Below are 19,476 nucleotides of genomic sequence, written 5' to 3' on the forward strand. Positions count from 1 at the left end.
CAGTGCTTTGTGACCACCTAGAGGGGTGGGATAGGGAGGGTGGGAGGGAGACGCAAGAGGGAGGAGATATGGGGATATATGTATACGTATAGCTGATTCACTTTGTTATACAACAGAAACTAACACAACATTGTAAAGCAATTATACTCCCATAAAGATGTTAAAAAAAGAAATTATGTTCAATTATGTGTAGCCATTGCCCAGTGGTCTATAGGTTATGCTGGAAATGTTAAAAGAAGAAAATAAACAGATCTTTGTATCGATTGTAATGCCTACATATCATATCTAGGTATTAACATGCAGTACTGTTTTTCAAAAGAAATGTTGAACCATGTCTGTGTGAGTTAACTGGATATTCTCCACACTAAGTCGCATCAAGATGTTGTACTTAGGAAACAGACACGAAGACATCTCCTTTGGGGAAAAGGCCTCTAAGCACCGGCTGCCGAGGCAGATGTGAGCCCATGTCGGCTGCCACGCGATTAGGGTGGTAAAGTCCTCCTGCAGTGACTGCTGTCCCTCATCTGTGAGAAAACGAGAGACTCAAGCAACAAATACGTAGCGTCGAAAGGGCATTGAGTGATGAGTATTTCTTCAGATCAAGTAATTAGTCCTGTCCGTTACCATGAACAAGACGCGGAAAGAGCAGGGTGGCCGTGTGACCTCTGGCCCCGGGAGCCGGGTATCCCCAGCCATTGCCTCCTGCCCGCTGCTCCTGCACGAGCCCGTGGTGAGCATCCTGGATGGTACCTCGCTGTCCAGAAGCAGAAGGACTCCCCCACCTCCGGGGAAGTGAGCCCTGGGAGTGACGCAGGGGCATGAGCTGAGGTGGAGACTCGGGTGCCACGTCTGCTGACCCCAGGGCAGCATGGGCGCCCCTGCCTCGGCCTCTGCGGAGCCCTCGTTACGGGGAGACCCAGGGACAGTGAGGCTCCCTGCTGCTCTGGGGCTGCGGTTCCAGTTCCCGGTGGGGTCCCTGCGGTTGGTGCTCTCTGCCAGGGTCGGCGCTCGCCGGCGTTACCTTGCGACCCTGGTTGCCGTGCGGGTGAGCGTCCTCCTTGCCGCACTCGTGTCCTGCTTCTGCGTCTGCAGGCTCCCAGGCAGCCTGTCTGTAGGGCCTGGGGACCTTCTGGACTCACAGTGGTGCCAGCTGTAGCTGGCGTCCCCACGAGGTCTGACACTTTCCCTCCTTTTGTTGCACCGTCAGGGCCTCCGGCAGGGAAGCAGCAGGGTGAGGGCTTCACGTGCAGTGTCCCTGCGGGATTTTCTCACCCTCTATCGCATTTCGCATTTCCCTTCCATTTCTAGTTTGCTACACGTTTTCATGATCTGTTGGTGTTAATATTGATTGAGTACTTTATATCACTACAATCAGACGGTTAACATTTTGTTTAGAAGTTTTGTATTGATGATTACGAGAGGGGTTGGCCTGCAACTTTCCCGTCTTTCAGTGTCCTCAGCAGGTTTTGAAATGAGCACTGTGTTGTCCTCGCAGAGCGTGTGGCCACTGTCACTGTCTCTGTTCTCCAGAAATGTTTTGTATGTTGGGCGTTTGTTTCTTCCTTCAATGTTCCTTAGAAGTCAGGTGAATCTGCCTAGGCCTGAAGTTCTTCTGTGGGATTATTTTTAACTAAAGATTCCATTTTTTAATAGATATAGGACTATTAAGATTTTCCGTTTCTTCATGTGTCCAGTTTGGTATGTTGTACTTTTCTCAGAATTCTCCATTTCATACAAACTATGTAATTTATTTGCATAGAGTTGTTCACAGAGCCATCTTATGGGTCCTTTCGCGCCTACAGGGTGTATGTTAACACACGCCTTCACCCCACGCTGGCGTTTATGTGTCCTCTGCTCGTCCCGTCCAGTCTTGCACTGTTCGTCTGTTTTCTTTCTTCACAGTGTCAGTGCTGGTTGCTCACTCTCTGTTGGGTTTTCTTTTCTCTTCCTTTATTTTGTGCTCCTCTGATTGTTATTTCTTTCCTTCTGCTTTCCTCAGGTATAAGTTGCTGTTGTTTTTCCAGCTTCTTTCTTATATCATTGATTTTTAGCCTTTTTTCTTTCCTGACATATTTAAGATTATAAATTCACCTTTAAGTAGAATTTAGTGACATCCCATGTTTTGAGTTGTCATAATTTCATCAAGTTTAAAATAATAATTTTTCCTTATTATGAAAGCAGTATCTACTCAAAGTCCTACAGTTGGAAATCAGAAAAGTACAATGAAAAAAAACAACCTACAGTCACAGCACCCAGAAACCACAGTTAACCCCACAGGTCTGGCATCTGGACCTTCAGTATCTCAGTGTGTATTAAGTTTTCCTCTTAAGAAGTACGCGCACACACTTATATGAAAAAGTATGATACTCGTATGTTTTACACCCTTTTTTGCCACCTCCCCCTTCTCAAATTCCTGTTTTACAGTCTTTTAGAGTAGCAGGCTGAGAGCATAATCATCCTCACAGGGCAGCGTTCACGCTGTGCTCTCACCACCTGCAGAGAGAAATGAACCGGAGGATGACGTCAGTAATTGGCTCGGCTGGAAGGGCCTGGAGAATGGAGATATCGGAGAATAAATGAGAGCAGCTCTCCGGATGCCACTCTTGGTGGACAGAAAGGATGCCCCCAGATGACTGCACGCTGGTCCCCAGATGGCTTTACTGTGACGTGATAAAGCATCCTATGGATGACTTTTTTCCAAATCAATAAAGGCAAGAATAGACCCCAATGAGGAGAAATGTAATTTTTTCTTTTTTTAACTGAATCTCGAAAATTTTTTAAATTCCATAAGCAGTGGTCATTTTTCAAACATTAATATTTGACAAGACCAGCTCAAGGGCCAGCTATTCAGAGATACTCATGAATCAGGTGTCTGTCAGCGAAACTAAGCAGGTCTCTAAAATCAGTTAATATCAACTTTCAAATGAAATAGGAAAATGCTGTGTTCAGTCATCCACTGGTGATTGAGAAGAGAGAGAAAATGTACCAAGTATGGGACTGTATGACAGTGTCACATCATGATTTTATGAGGAGTAATTTGGGCTTCATGCCAAGTTGCAGGCAGCACCAGGTCTCCTGGTTGTCACGTGTATCAAGAGAAAACTGAGGACTCTCATTCCAGAGTCAGGGGAGGACTCTCCCTGTATCCAGAGGCAGTGTCTGGTTTGGTGATGACACGAAGCTGCAGGGGAGGGGGCCTTCCGTGTCACACAGGCCGGGGTGGGGGGGGCGGGTGGACGCTTGTTTAAATGCGCAGGTGGGAGTTTGGCTGCATTAACAGACTCAGAGCCCAGAACAAGAGAAGAAACCACCTCCACAGATTGGAGAGTGTGACCAGCGGGTTCTGAGTCTCAGGCCCCTCGTCACAGGAGCCGCAGCGCAAGGACCACACGGCATCTTCTGTCTGACGTCAGCGGCAGATCAAAGCCTCAGAGTGTGAATTACAGGGAGAGGGATCTTCATTCCACGTCGTGACGCACAGTGTCTCAGAAGTCTCACGCATGGTGTTTGATTTCCCACCATAACCTGTGATGGGCCTAGGGAGAACCTGTGAGAAGTGAGGGTTGTTGAGAAGAAGCGTCTGAGCGTTGATGGCAGCACCGCCGTGCTTGGTTGGCTGGGACGGAGCAGGTGGGCGCGTGTGGGCAGCAGCGGGTGTGCTGGGCATGCACCGGGCGTGTGCTGAGCATGTGCCGGGCACACACTGCCACGAGGGTGCGGGGATGCGGTGGACGGGGCAGGATTGGCGTGGGGGTCGTTCCTCTCAGGCTCCACGTCCACTGCAGGCCTTCCCACCACACGTCCACCCCAGACCTTGTCTGTTGCGTGGCAGTGACTGCCACATCTCGACCATGTCACTTACCTGCCGAGAGCCCAGGCTTCATCTTCATTCATATGGGACCCATTGCTGATTCAGATGGGCAGGTCGTCACTGTTTGCTTCTCATCCTCACACACAAGTAACTCTTTAGAAGGTGCTAAAGTACATTTTAAAAAGCATAAGAATTCATGTTTCTCTCCCCAAGACCATAGGCATGAAATTTTACTCTCGATAAAACTGCAACAACTCTTAGATCCTTAAAATCATACCGTATGTCATGATTGTAACAATGTTGAATAAATACACATACACACACACAGACGCGTACACATACATACACCTTTTTTGGAAGAACAAGTAGGTTATTATTTACTTCATGGTAAATCCCAGCATCCTTAACAGTGTACTTTGTTGGTATAAAGTTAAGAATCACTGAAGTAAATATTTTAAATTCCTTTTCTGCTAAAATTATAAGATTTTCCTAATGGAAAATTTATTTAGCCTAGTAAGTTGTTATGGTTCCATTTTACAGAAAATTGTTATATTTGAATTTCTGTTTTTATAGATCAGGATCTTCATGCTCAACCAAAGAGAAGAAGAATTAGAAAGCATAATTCAAAGAAAAAATTTAAAAATCCCAATAACGTTCCTGTAGAACAAGCAGAATTAGAGAAACAGCAGAGTATTTTGCAAGAAAAATTGCAGCCACGGCACACAGATGGCCCCACAATAAGCAAAAATAAAAAAAGGAAACTGAAAAAGAAACAGCAAATTAAGAGGAAGAAAGCAGCTGGCTTACTAACAGGAGTCTCTGGCGTCAACTTCATGTACCAGCCTGAGGAGACCAGCAGTGAGCAGGACGACGTGAGAGTGAGTGATGGAGAGGACGTCGCAGACAGGGAGGGAGGGGTCCCAGAGGCCGAGGAGGAAGGAGCCACAGACGCCGGGGAGGAAGACGTTAAAAGTACCAATGAAAAGGCAGATGGTATCCTGAACTTTTTGAAGTCAACACAAGAAATTTATTTTTATGATGGTATGTTTTTTCCTGTTGTTCTTTTGAATAATGGCATCTACTTATTTGGAAAAATAAGCAAATGTAAAATATTTAAATGTTTAAAATACAAAACATTTAAAGTATTCAGTATTCAAAATAAGTCGTTAGTTTTGAGGCAAAACTCCAAATATTTAAATTCATCCCACCAAAGATCTGGGCTGGCCCCCTGCTCTAGGCTCACCAGGGGAAACAGCCAGCCCATTAGAGGTGTGGGTCCAAACGAGGTTGGTCTCATCATCCTCATTTCTCTAAAATCCAATTTCAGAATATGTTGCTATTCTCAGCTATATGTCTAAAGAAAAGATAAATCCAGGTTGGAGGTTTTGATGGACTCTTGCTCATTTTCATCAGCTAGTAGAGAAGTGAAGGAAGCACAGCTCTCTCTCTTTCGGACACACGTTGATTTGCTCCCCAGTGTGTGGCTTTGTGATTTGAGATTTTTCAGTAAGCGTATTTGACCACTATTTGTACTGATACAGGAGCGGAAGTCTATCCTGGGATTTATTCTGACGGGTGATAATCCCTCACCTTTGTGTGGAGCATAACAGACAGCAGCCCTGAGGGTCAGGAAGAAGCGGGTGCTGGCTCGGTGCCAAGAACAGAGGTGCTGGCATAACTGCCCCCGTTCTGATCCGTCCCTGGGAGATTCAGGGAATGTGGTGGGCTTAGGGCATCGAACCTCCAGCATGACCAAGATGGAAAAATACTGCCTATATGACAACTGGAGGGGTAAGGAATGGACTTAAACAGTGATGCAAAAACACCATGATTAACGGGTCCATTTTAACCAAGATTGACCCTTTTCACTTTCGCTTGTTTGTCCACACTTTGTGTTAAGTTGAAAACATCCTTAACGAATATCCACATGAGACTAATAGGAGGACGTTGCGGATACACTGCAGAACAGAAGTAGGCTTCAGAGAGATCTCAGTAGATTATCCATTCTCTGCGTGAGGGAGTAGCCTGTGGCAGACAGCTCTCCTGCCAAGGAAGACTGAAGTTTAAAGTGTACTTGGAGTTTAAGAGCTGCTGAGGAAAAGCCCTTGTGACAAATCCCAGAGGAGGTGAACCACAGGCCGGGTGAGCCAGAATGCTGCTGCCCTCCTTCCCTCAAGGTGTCTGCCAGTTTGGACAGGGGCTTGAGCGAGGGTCCAGGGGAAGGGGCAGTGCAGCCCTGGAGAGCAGGCAAACCAGCAGAGCCCCCGTGGTCTCACAGGTCTGGGGAGGAAAGTGGAGGGCCCAGGGTCGGCCAGCTCTGTAAGAAAGGAGGGTCAGAGACCAGAGCAAAGCTCTGCTGGTCCCCCCCTCAAAACCTTGGCCAAGCCCTGAACTGTGGGATGGGAGGAGGGCAACCCGGCAGATGTCTTCCTCATGGCAGGACGGCCTTTGTGGCGTCCTGAGGGACCGAGCAGGCAGGGCTCACCGGACCCTCCGGCGCAGCACGCAGGCCACGCGCTCAGGGGCAGGTGGACAGCTGCCGGCCAGACGTGCAGACACCCTGTGGTCAGTTCAGCCGCCTGCCCCTTCTCTGCCTGCCGAGCAGAGGCGGGGGGGACCCTCTCTGGAGGAAAATGCCGTTAGCCGAGACCCTGTGATTTTCGTGTTCATTCAAAGGAGTGCGTCAGGCACAGCAAGAGACAGGACCATACGACCAAAACCATGAGGAAAAGAGCAGTAGAAAGAGGCCACGGGGTGGAGACGCTGATGTTACCAGACAAGGGATTTAAAAAGCTATGATCTAGATGTCCAAGAAGTAGGGAGAAGATGCAGAAAAAAGGTGAAAAGCGGAGACTTTCACCAGATAATGTGAATCTGTTAGGATAATCAAACGGAAATTCTAGACCTGAGAAATATAATAACTGAAATTAAGAACTCAAAGACGAGTTCAGACAGCAGATTAGATTCAGCATAAAAGAGAATTAGTAACTGCAAGGCAGGCTGAAGGAAGTATCCAGAGTGAAGGAGGGAGAGGAAAGGATGGAAAACACAGAAGGAGCATAACGGCCACATGGGTCGGAAGGAGCCTCACCCGTGGGACTGGGGCCCGAGGGACGTGTCAGAGGTGGCAGCTGGGAGTTTTTCAAAGTTGGCAAAGACCATGAAGTCACAGATTCTAGACGTCCTGTGAACACCAACCGGGATTAGTGCAGAAATGGCCTCAGCACGATGTAGGCCTGCCGCCAGCCGGCAGCGGGCACAGCGCTGTGCTCATGGGGCAGCCTCCTTGGCTTCCTTGAAGCATCCCAGATGCCCAGCAGCTTCATGCTCTGTTTGTAGATGCCTGACACCTTCGGAGGGCTTGGTTTCGTGTGTTTCCCCTGCTCCGTGCGTGGATTCCAGTACCTGGAACACTCAGAGCTGCTTTACGAGATCAGTGCCCATAACAGACACCACCTTTCCACTGTGGTTCAACAGTTGTATTTTGTTGTTTGCTTTTCAAAGTTCTGTTCTGATTGTCTCTCAAACACATCATTCTAAATAGAAATATACGTTTGAGGCTTTCTTTAGGAGGTGAGAGCTTATCTTCAGTTTATAGGAGTAAAAATGCATTTCTAAGTGATCCTGTCTTTGTTTAGGTGTCTCCAAGGATTCGGACTCGGCTGTCTTCATGGAGACCAGTGAAGAGCTATTTAAATATCTTGAAACTCACAGCATGCCCTCCTCAGATGTGTTCATTCTGGATCACATGAAAACGCTGTTACTTTTGCAAGATACTGAAAGATTGAAGAGTGCCCTGGAAGTGTTCCCAGAACATTGCAGGATGCCACCCGGTATGTACTGTGCACTTTATTCATTGTGCTGCTTTAGACACTTGTCTAGGGTTTGCCTCTGAAAAACTTACTCTCTAGCAAAGCAGTCCTGAATCAGAAAATATAAGGATGCACATATGGCTTGAGGAATAGATTCCCACAGAGGAATATGCTTCTTGCATCTCTCTTGCTATAAAAATATCTCACATGATATATGCAGACATGCGTGTGCAATCTAATTCTCCAGACTTGCGAGCTCCACTCTTAGGACCAAATCCTCATTAGTTTAAATGGAAGTGAAAGAGTTCATTTCTTTTTCCCTTCTCCTTTTCCTCTGCTAGATTCGGAGAAGGTACATTTTTTCTCTCCTCCAAATGTCTTGGTCTGCTTTCCTGGACCCTACAGTAAAAAGGGAGTTGAACTATAAGATGATTTCTCTTTTGTTACTCCCTCAACCTTTGTTGGGTGCCCATTTCATGCAAACTGTAGAGTGCTGGGCTGACTGTGCTTGTGTCTTCACAATGCCATGGGTGGGGCTTCACACTGGCAGCTTGAAGTCCCACCGGGCCACGGTGGGAATACTCCGGCCGCAGAAATCTGCAGACACTGAGTATCAGAGGATCGGGACTTCTTGGAGCGCACTTCAGCTGCACGGCATGGGGCAGGACTCCAGTGCCTGTCCTGGGTGCTGGACCCAGGACAGGCACTGGGCAGACTTAGCTGAGTGAATGAAAGTGATTCTGCAGACTACCCTGGGGCAGTGATCTCAAAATGAGTACAGTGCATGGTTTTTCTCCTTGGAAACCTCATAGTGTAGCTGAAGAGTCAAGACTGACATGTTTAAAAAGCCACTTATCACATTTCGTCACGTGAAATAACAGTAAAGCCAGCAGTAAAGCAATATGGCACCAGTATAATTAGCAAGTGGCTGGCGGGGGTTGACGAGACCCCTGTGTGTTGGGGTCGCCAGGAGGACCTGCCTCCCCCGTACGTCCAGTAGTGATCTGTTAGGGGGCCTCGTCTGCCCTGCCTGTGCGGCCCTGGTCCCGCCGCAGGTCTTCAGGGGAGAGCGCCCTGCCCTTCGGGGCTTACGTTCTAGTGGGGGACGGAGGAAGCCAGATGGAGAAGTCAGTGAGGTGTGCTTCATACAGCTGAGCCCACGGAGAAGACATGGGGGGGCGGGGTCTTGGGGGAGGGAGCGAGGGGGCAGAACCGGGTGGGAGAGGAGCCGGGGACCGGGTCACGTCGGGCCCTGGAGGTTGTGCTGAGTTCGTTGGCCTTTATCCTGGGTGACGTGGGGCCGCTGGAAGGCCAGCCTGTCGGGTCTGACCGCACTTAGCAAGATCTCTCCAGCCGTCATGTTCGGACTAGAGAAGGGGTCGGGGACAGCGGGGGCTTCGGTCATACTCCCGGCGAGATGGCTGTCCCGGGCGGGCATGGTCAGATTTGGGTCGGCTGTGAAGGTGGACTCAGTAGGGTTTGCCGACTGACTGGATGTGGACGTCTGTGGCCCGAAGCCCTGCACGAAGCCTGCAGCGCATCATGAGGCAGGAGAGGCAGCCCCAGGAGCAGGTGGGGTGTTGAGCGGGGCCGGCTGGAGGTTCCTGTCGGAAATCCAGGTGTGGGGACTCAGGCCTGGGAGAGCCACTGCCCGTCACCCTCACAGAGCAGCCTGGGATACGGGGGGACAGAGGCTTTGTCAGAGCGGGGCCAGAGAGTGTGGGGCTGGGGGACCAGAGATGGGGTGAAGGCGGTGCCTTCCGGGGAGATTGCCACGAGGAGTAGGACCAGAGGAGGTATGGGGGGAGCGAGAGCCGGTGGGCTGCCGGTGGGAGCAGCTCCGGGAAGGGAGGCCCTCAGGCAGGGGAGCGAGTGCTGGCAGAGCCCTGCTCCTGCCGGGGGCGCCGCAGGGCCACTCGGGACCCCCAGCCCCGTGATCCAGTGTTTGCTCCTTTCCTTACTGCTGGTTGTTGGGCCTGCTGTATTCAGTATTTAAAAATTTACATTTCTGTAAGAAATGTAAAAAGATTTACATTTCCATAGTTTACATTTTCAGATTGCAAAAAGCCAATTTTATTAAGTTAAACTAATATGAAGTTTTTATGAGAGATGAAAATAAATCATTTACAATTCAGTGGAGTTCCTCACACTGAAGACGTTCCTCACGTGTGGCTCTGAGATGCATCAGGAGAGTTTGGAACAGGGATTGGGGATTGAGTGGAAATGCTTCTCTTGCTTCTTACATTGAAACCATTTGGACAGGTTTTGCCTACAAGCACCTTAAGTAGTTGGTGGAACTAAAATTTATGCATGAAGCACTTTTCTGTGAAAACGGATTCCTTTTTAGTGCATGTAGGATGTGCAGTCCAAGTTTTTCTATGTTGAGCTACTTTGTAAAATGAAATCTTACAAATGGTGAAGCTTTATTTTCAAATATTGGTTCTGTCTAATTCAGATTTAGCATTCTGAAATTGTTTTCTTTTTCTTAAAACTAGCTTATGAAGTTTAATTAGTAGCTGTATCTCTCCTGTCTATAGAGTAAGCCTGGAAAATAATAGCATTTTAACAGCAGACACAGGGGGCTTTCTCTCTGTGCTGCCTCAACGATTGTTTTTCCTAGTTCGCGGATGTTTCATTGACTGGGGGGTAGCAGCCGTGTCCCGAGGCCAGTGCACGTGTTCCTACAGTTGGTCTCACGTATTGCGTTCCGTCATCTGCATGTACATGCGCGTCACCACCTGTGGGGTTTTTATCATGCTCCGCGCACCATAAAGATGCTGCAGGCATCCCCGCCCTGGACCCTCCTGAGTCCTGTGTGCACACGTTAGCCACCACCATCCTCGGGAGCCCGAGGCTGGGGGGCCGGGCAGCTGGCCCGGGCAGGACAGGGGACGAGTTTGGAGGCACCTCAGCCACACTTCTGCATGGAGCGCGAGATGGGACCCCTCCCCGCAGCCCCAGCCTCTGCTGGAAAGTGCGTCTCAGGGCCTCAGCAGCAGTCAGCTGCCCCTCGGGCACCAGGATCTGAGCCAGACAGGGTGTGCGTGCTCTCAGGGTTGGAGCCTCTGGACCTGCGTCCCGCTCAGTGAGCATCTTTATGAGGAGTGAGGCCCAAAATGAGGGGCTGTGACGTCAGCTCAGGCCCTTTGCTGGGCTGTTCCTGGGACAGTTTCCTGAAACTTGAGTGCTGTCCCTTCCAGCTCATCTCACTTAGAATCCTGCTTCTGACTTCCTGCTACTTTGTCCATCTTTGAAGTAAACTCCTATTTCTGTTTCATTTCAGTTCGTATGTGGTTTTCTTTGAGCTCAGATGTTAAGCATGTAATATTGCGTGTGGTGTTATGGAGTTCAGCTCTAACAGAACTTTTGTATCCAAGTGAAATACAAATATTCCAGACTCACCCATACTTTTTTGGGATTTGCAAGCATGCTGACAATCAACATCATTTCAACACCCGAGTTGTGTTTTATTAGATTATTTCAGGGTTTGCTTTGGGCCTAAGGACTAATATCTACAAAATAATAATTTATAATTTTTCTTTTTGTTTGAATATTTTGTTTTATTTTATTTTTTGTTCTGTTTTCTTTTTGCTTTCCAGACTATGCCCGAGTAATCTCAGCTTTCTTTAATTACTGGATCACACATATCCTTCCTGAGAAAAACAATGAATAAAATCAGTACATCTATTTAAGAAGAGCTAATATTTGACAAGAAAATAGGAAAGACAGATATGAAATGGGCTGAGACTTAATTCCTATACACAGAGAAGATGAAATTCTCTAAGTTTTCTTTGTAACCCAAACCCTGGGAACTTTGAGGACATTTCTATTCATCTGCTTGTACATAATAGGTAGATGTAATCTGAGACTTTAAGTGAGAAATTGGGATAAAATTGAAAATTTCTTTGAAATTGTGTGTGTCTTAAATTAAAAAATGGACAGTCTGTTAAATTGAATAAACTGTATAGTTTGAAGCTGTATATATATTTTTATAAAGTTTTAAATCACTTTGTGTCTGAAAGTTTGTTTTAAGAATGTCGTATGGATATTAAAACGTTCATGTTTAAGTAGTTTGATTCTAGTTGAATTTATCGATTGTTTTCTTTTTTTCCTCTTCTCTACTTTGAGAAGAATATCAAGAACATGTTTTTCCTGTTTGATCTTCCTTTTGTCACAGAAGCCGTCACCAGTTTTCAGTGAGACTGAGTTTTAAAAACACCAGTCAATCGATGCAGCATCTTAGGATTGGCACTGTCTCTATACATGAAAATATACTTTTTTATTGTGGTAAAATATACATAACATAAAGTATGCCATGTTAGCCATTTTGAAGTGTACAGTTAAGTGGCATTAAGTACATTCACAGTGTTGTGAGGTCATCACCACTGTCCTTCCTTTTTTAGGCTGAACAATGTTCCACCTTCTGTCCATGGACATTGGGGTTGTTTCCCCCATTTCCTGTTATGAATAATGCTGCTGTGAACATCACGTACAAAATTCTGCGTGCACATTTGTTTTCATTTATCTTGGGAGTGGAATAGCTGGGTCACATGGTGACTCTACGTTAACCTTTTGAGGAGCTGCCAGGATGTGGTCCACAGCAGCTGCACCGTCTTCATCCCCACCAGCCAAACATGAGTGCCGAGTTCTCCGCGTCCTCACCAACACTTGTTATTTTCCATTTTCCTGGTAACAGCCGTCCTCATGGTTGTGCAGAGGCATCGTGTGGTGGTTTCAGTTTACATTCTGTGTACTCATTGGCTCTTCTCCTCCTTGGAGAAATTCCTGTGGAAGTTACTGCCCATTTGTGAATTAGATTATTAGCTTTTTGTCACTGAATTATGAGTTCTTTATGCTGGTTATTAACCCCTTATCAGATCTATGATTTGAGAATATTTTCTCTCATTCTGTAGCTTGTCTTTTCACTCTCTTGTTAGTATATATGTAGATAGATTCTTTTTCATATTCATTATGATTTATTACAAGATATTGAATATAGCTGCCTGTGATATACAGTAGGACCTTGTTGTTTTTCCATCCTGTATGTACTAGTTTGCATCTGCTGGTCCCAAACTCCCAGTCCGTCCCCCTCCCCACTAGCAACCACAAGTCTGTTCTCTCTCTGTCTGTGAGTCTGTTTCTGTTTTGTAAATAAGTACGTTTGTGTGATATTTTAGATTCCACATATATGATATCATATGGTATTTGTCTTTCTCTTTCTGACTTGTTTCACTTAGTATGATAATCTCTAGGTCCATCCATGTTGCTGCAAATGGCATTATTTCATTCTTTTTTATGGCTGAGTAGTATTCCATTATATATATATATATATAAATACCAAATCTTTATCCATTCTTCTGTCGATGGACATTTAGGTTGCTTCCACGTTTTGGCTATTATAAATAGTGCTGCTATGAACATTAAGGTGCATGTATCTTTTTGAATCAGAGTTTTGTCTGGATATATGCCCAGGAATCAGATTGCTGGATCATATGGCAACTCTATTTTTAGTTTTTTGAGGATCCTCCATACTGTTTTCCATAGTGGCTGCACCAGCTCACATTCCCACCGACAGTGTAGGAGGGTTCCCTCTTTTCCACACCCTCTCCAGCAGTTATTATTTGTAGACTTTTTAATCAGATTAGGGCCATTCTGAGTGGTGTGAGGTGTTACCTCATTGTAGTTTTTTTTTTTTTATTTTTTTTATTTTTGGCTGTGTTGGGTCTTTGTTGCTGTGTGCGGGCTTTCTCTAGTTGTGGTGAGCGGGGGCTACTCTTCGTTGCAGTGCACGTGCTTCTCATTGCGGTGGCTTCTCTTGTTGTAGAGCACGGGCTCTAGGCGCCCGGGCTTCAAGAGTTGTAGCACGTGGGCTCAGTAGTTGAGGCTGGCGGGCTCTAGAGCACGGGCTCGAGTTGTGGTGCACAGGCTTAGTTGCTCCACGGCATGTGGGATCTTCCTGGACCAGGGCTCGAACCCGTGTCCCCTGCATTGGCAGGCGGATTCTTAACTGCTGCACCATCAGGGAAGCCCCTCGTTGTAGTTTTGATTTGCATTGCTCTAATAATTAGCAATGTTGAGCATCTTTTCATGTGCCTGTTGGCCATTTGTATGTCTTCTTTGGAGAAATGTCAATTTAGGTCTTCTGCCCATTTATTGACTGGGTTGGGTTTTTTTGACATTGATTTGTATAAGCTGTTTGTATATGTTGGAAATTAAGCCATTGTCGTTCACATTGTTTTCAAATATCTTCTCCCAGTCCATAGGCTGTCTTTTCATTTTGTTGATGGTTTCCTTTGCAGTGCAAAAGCTTATAAGTTTGATTAGGTCCCATTTGTTTATTTTTGCTTTTATTTCTATTGCCTTGGGAGACTGATTGGTATGACTTCTGTCAAAGAATGTTTTGCCTATGGAGTCTTATGGTGTCATGTCTTATATTTAAGTCTTAAAGCCATTTTGAGTGGACCTGTCCTGATCCCCATCCTGGTTGGTGGCCCATCCTAGCTGGTGGCCCATCCTGGTGTCCAGGCCTGGCTGGCAGCTCCACTTACCAACCTTTATTAAGCTCAGGGAGCTGTATGGTGTATGGTATATGGGTGTGTTCTAACTTTATTGATATATATGAGGCTGTCCAGCTTTCCCAACACCACTTGCTGAAGAGACTGTCTGTTCTCCATTGTATATTCTTGCCTCCTTTGCCGAAGATTAATTGACTGGAGGTGTGTGGGTTTATTTCTGGGCTCTCTATTCTGTTCCATTGATCCATATGTCTGTTTTTGTGCCAGTACCTTGCTGTTTTGATTGCTGTAGCCTTGTAGTATTGTCTGAAGTCTGGGAGGGTTATGCCTCCTACTTTGTTCTTTTTCCTCAGGACTGCTTTGGCAATTCTGGGTCTTTTATGGTTCCATATACATTTTAGGATTATCTGTTCTAGTTCTGTGAAAAACATCATGGGTAATTTGATAAGGATTGCATTAAACCTGTAGATTGCTTTGGCTAGTATGGGTATTTTAACAATATTAATTCTTCCAATCTAAGAACATGGGATATCTTTCCATTTCTTTGAATCATCTTCAGTTTCCTTTATTAATGTTTTATAGTTCTCAGCATATAAATCTTTCACCTCCTTGGTCAGGTTTATTCCTAAGTATTTTTTTTTTTTGATGCAATTTTAAAAGGGATTTTTTTTTTTAATTTCTATTTCATTGCCTTTCTATTTAATTGTTATAAAGAAATGCAACCAATTTCTGTATGTTAATCTTGCATCCTGCTATTTTGCTTAATTCGTTTCTCAGTTCTAATAGTTTCTGTGTGGAGTCTTTAGGGTTTTCTATATGTAGTGTCCTGACATTGGCATATAATGACAATTTTACCTCTTCCCTTCCAATTTGTATACTTTTTCTTTTTCTTGTCTGATTGCTGTGGTGAGGACTTCCAATACTGTATTGAATAGAAGTGGTGAGAGTGGGCATCCTTATCTTGTTCCAGATTTTAGTGGGAGGGCTTTCAGCTTTTCACCATTGAGTGTTATGTTGGCTGTGGGATTGTCATAAATAGCTTTTATTACATTGAGATATGTTCCCATAAATGGAATTGTTTTTATTTCCTTTTCAGATTGTTCACTGCTAGTGTATAGAAATATGGCTGATTTTTTGTATTTATTTTGTATCCTGCTAGTTTTCTGAATTCATATATTAGCTCTAACAGTTGTGTGTATGTGTGTGTGTATAATCTTTAGAGTTTTCTACATATAAGATATCATCTGTGAAGGAGATCATTTTATTTCTTTCCTTCCACTGTGGATGCCCCATTCTCCAGAGCTCCTCTTCCCCATCACTGTCTTTGTCCTTAAGAGGTGTCTGTCCCACTAAGTAGAACCTTCTGGAAGCAGATGAAACAGCAAGGATGCCCTACTGGTTCTGGAGATCTGTCAACTTGAGACTAGTTGCTGTGAAGCTCCCTGAGCTTAATAAAGGTTGGTAAGTGGAGCTGCCAGCCAGGCCTGGACACCAGGATGGGCCACCAGCTAGGATGGGCCACCAACCAGGATGGGCATCAGGACAGGTCCACGAACCAGGACAGGTCCGCTGACCAGAACAGGGCCCCCCAACCGGGATAGGCCACCAACTAGGATGGGTCATCCAACCACGATGAGCCCACAACTGGGACAAGCCACCAGCCAGGATGGGTCACCAACCAGGATGGGCCACCAACTGCAATGGGCCACCAACTGGGATGGGTCATCAACCACGGTGGGCCCACAACTGGGACAAGCCACCAACCACAATGGGCCGCCTACCAGGACAGGCCACCAACCAGGATGGCCCACCAACTGGGATGGGCCCACTGTACCCCAGGGGCTGCCTCCTTGAGAATGGATGATGGTCCACTGTCTCCATGGATCTGGAAACAAGACACGGCCGCAGCCTGAAGTAGGACTGTGGGCAGCTTCCGGTCCATGCCTAAGATGGCCTTCGTCTCATTTCCCCCTCGGTGGAGATATGATCTGCTGCCACAGCTGCTTTTCCCTCCTCCCCTGAGACGTAACGTCGGTGAGGTCAGAGGCCCAGGAATTGTGTCCCCTTCACCGCAGGGCTGAGGGGTCACTCTAGGCAGGTAACATCAACCTGCTGCTTCCTTTCCAGAATCTCTGACTGCCTCGGGCGGGACACCTGACTTTCTGATTCGCCAGGTTGTAATCCTTCCATTAAGATGCCTCTTAATTAATGACACGTGTTTGCCGGTATGAAAATAAATTAAATATTGACAGATTCAGAATTTCCCATTAATTCTCAATATCCAATTTGTGTCTTTCAGTTATGCACAATTTACATCTTTTCCATGCCCAGCAAATGAATACACTATTGTTGAATTCTGGGGAAAACTTCTGATTTGCAGACAAGACTTAACCCTTTACTTGATTCTTTCTGGTCTCAGCACAGAATCCCTGTAAACTCTCCTCCTGTCAGCTCATTGGGTTTTACTTTGTCCGTTTCTCTGACCACACCCTAAAAGTACTGAGGAACAGGGGTGTAATTGAGCAGGTGGGATGGTCAGGGTTAATCAGTTTTACATATCATTCTAATTTCAAAAAGAAAAATGCCTCTTCTAGAAAAAAAATAAATCTTGTCTCTGTGTCAGCATAAATACGATAATATGTTTCTCCCAGTGTGACTGAAGTTAGATGATAATTAGATCAACTTATCTTTTACAATAGTGCAAAATATCATTCAGTCTGAGTCATTTGTTTTCTGTAAACCATACCAATTAAGGCAGAAAGGAAGCTCTCGAGAATGTGAGGAATGCTCATCACAGTGAGATGGGGGGCGGGGGAAGCCCAGCGCTTTCCTGCATCCTGAGATCTCAGCAATTAGGAGAGGTGGCAGCAGTGTCTCCCTGCTGTTCCCCAGGCCCTGATGCTCAGTGTTTTCAGAAAAAACTGTCCTAGGTTCGCTCACACTCACTTGGCTGGTTCTGGATTTTCCTCTCCATGCAGCACTCGCTGTGCCCAGTTTCTCTAGGGAGCATGTGTTCTCATTCAGAGAATCTGGTGAAACATTGGGTCCCCTCCAAAATAAAAAGCACACACAGAGCTGCCCCACCACACACACACACACACACACACACACACACACACACACACTGCACAACTAAAGGGGTTGCAGACTCCCTGAAACCCACGCAGCGGTGGATTGATTGTCTACTTCTGCATGACAGATTACCACGAATTTAGTGGCTAAAACAATGCCCTTTATTGCCCCCCAGTGACCATGAGTCAGGCCCAGGCTTGGCCTGCTGTGTCCTGGGTTTGGGGCCTCATGGGCTGTGGGCAGAATTCTATTCCTGTGGTTGTGGGACTGAGGTCCTAGGTTTCTTGCTGGCTGCCAGCTGGGGCTACTTTCACCTCCCTGAGGCCCCCCAAGTCCCAATTCCCCCCACCCTCTTCCCACCTGGCAGTGACTCCTCTGAGGCCAACAGGAGACCTGGGAAGGACCAGGTTCTGAAGGGCTTCCCCTGGTGGAGTCAGGCCACCAGGTTGGTCTCCCTTTTGCTTCATTTAAAACCAACTGATTACAGGCCTTCAAGTCCTTTGTCCTTGCATGTGGCACTTGGCAATGACCCTTCTGGTACCTACCTGGCCCATAGAACCTGGCACAGATCTTGCACTGGTCACTCAACAGACTTTTCTTGAGGCAGTCACTCAAGTTTTCCTTCCAGAGGACCAGCCGTCGGAATGTGGTTAGCTGCTGCCAGCCCTTCAGACCCACATACTGCATAGACCAGATGTCCTCATTTACCACGGTAGACTAGATGTCCTCATTTACCAGGGTAGACCAGATGCCCTCAGTTACCAGATGACCTTTATTACCAGGGTAGACCAGATGGCCTTGGTTACCATCACTGTATAGGCCCCATAGATGTTCACATGGGGTCGTGCAACCCCTTTCATTTTGTAAAAGAGAAGCTAGTGACCAGAGAATTTAGGAGGCTTGCTCAATGTCACATAGCACTCATAAAGGTAGAAAGTAAGATGAGTAAGGTGTAGGTGAGAATGTATAGGTGATATGTTTTCAGAATTCAGGTGGAGAGAAATTACCTTCACGGAGGAATCAAAGGAGAAAGATGGCTTCATAAAAAGGTGATAGCTGAGCTCCTCCCTAAAAGACAGATAGGATGAGGATGTGTGGAAATACAGGAGGAAGGCAGAGGGGCTGGGAGGTGACAGAGCAGGTGGAAGAAGGGGGTGCTTCCCCTGCTTGTGACTGTTTTCTATCTGCACCAACACAGAGATATTTCAATCAGCAGCTATGCTGTTGACTCATAAAAGTGTCACACTTCCGCTGGAAATTATCCCCAAGCATGTCTCCTCTTCAGAGTTAATCACCACCACCCATGCTGGAAGTGTGCCTGTCGTAAAATAAGAAATGTTTTCTTAAGGGGTTAGAACATTCCAACATGAATGTAGACAGTAACTGATGGCAACTGCCAACAATCAACCATGCAAGGCAGTTACCACGGAACAAACATCAAGTAAATATGTCTGCAGAAATTACAAGGGCAGCCTCATCTATTCATCCTCACAAACTCCACAGTATAATCCATTTTCTTACCTCAGTGATGTTCTCATTGCAAGTTTAGGTGCTCATCCAGTTTTTAATTATATTCATAATGGAGAATGAAGAAGAAAAAGGGAACGAACACTTACTGAGCACCTGCTGTGTGCCAGGCGTAATAAATTCCTTACATACGGTATCTTTGTATTCTCGAAATCCATTAAGGTTTTTTTTCGTTTTTTTTTGTTTTTTTAATAAATTTATTTATTTATTTATTTTTGGCTGTGTTGGGTCTTCGTTTCTGTGCAAGGGCTTTCTCTAGTTGCGGCAAGCGGGGGCCACTCTTCATCGCAGTGCGCGGGCCTTTGACTGTCGCGGCCTCTCTTGTTGCGGAGCACAGGCTCCAGACGCGCAGGCTCAGTAGTTGTGGCTCACGGGCCTAGTTGCTCCGTGGCATGTGGGATCTTCCCAGACCAGGGCTCGAACCCGTGTCCTCTGCATTGGCAGACAGATTCTCAACCACTGCGCCACCAGGGAAGCCCTCCATTAAGGTTTTAACAGTTATTAGCATCCCCACTCTGTGGATGAAGAAATGTTTGCTTGACCTTAAGGTCACTATTGACCGCGAGTAATGAAACGTTAGAATTTCCATCACTAAAGCTAACTTGTGATCATCCTTTCTCATAAACATACATATGAAACTCGGCCTCACCACTTAGCCAATTGTTTCCTTTTCCCTGCATCTGAGAATAGCCAGTGTCCATGACGGACATAGAGACCCATAGTGTCTCCTGCCTGGCAA

The 19,476-nt window shown here is 46.2% G+C and overlaps 1 protein-coding gene across 2 annotated transcripts in view; it reads left to right on the forward strand.

The window, feature by feature from the left end:
* Positions 1 to 19,476, forward strand: part of ERICH1 (glutamate rich 1) — a 59,487-nt gene that overhangs the window by 35,163 nt on the left and 4,848 nt on the right. Inside the window, exons 5-7 of one of the 2 annotated variants that reach the window (XM_059909840.1) lie at positions 4,385 to 4,852; positions 7,450 to 7,644; positions 11,223 to 11,585. In XM_059909840.1, the coding sequence (XP_059765823.1) occupies positions 4,385 to 4,852; positions 7,450 to 7,644; positions 11,223 to 11,296 (737 nt within the window). In that variant the 3' untranslated portion in view covers positions 11,297 to 11,585. Of the gene's footprint in view, positions 1 to 4,384; positions 4,853 to 7,449; positions 7,645 to 11,222; positions 11,586 to 19,476 lie in introns of those variants that run through there. The other variant, XM_059909841.1, reaches the window with a different exon arrangement.

Source organism: Balaenoptera ricei, chromosome 21 (genome assembly GCF_028023285.1).
Source record: "Balaenoptera ricei isolate mBalRic1 chromosome 21, mBalRic1.hap2, whole genome shotgun sequence".
In the NCBI taxonomy this organism is placed as follows: Eukaryota; Metazoa; Chordata; class Mammalia; order Artiodactyla; family Balaenopteridae; genus Balaenoptera; species Balaenoptera ricei.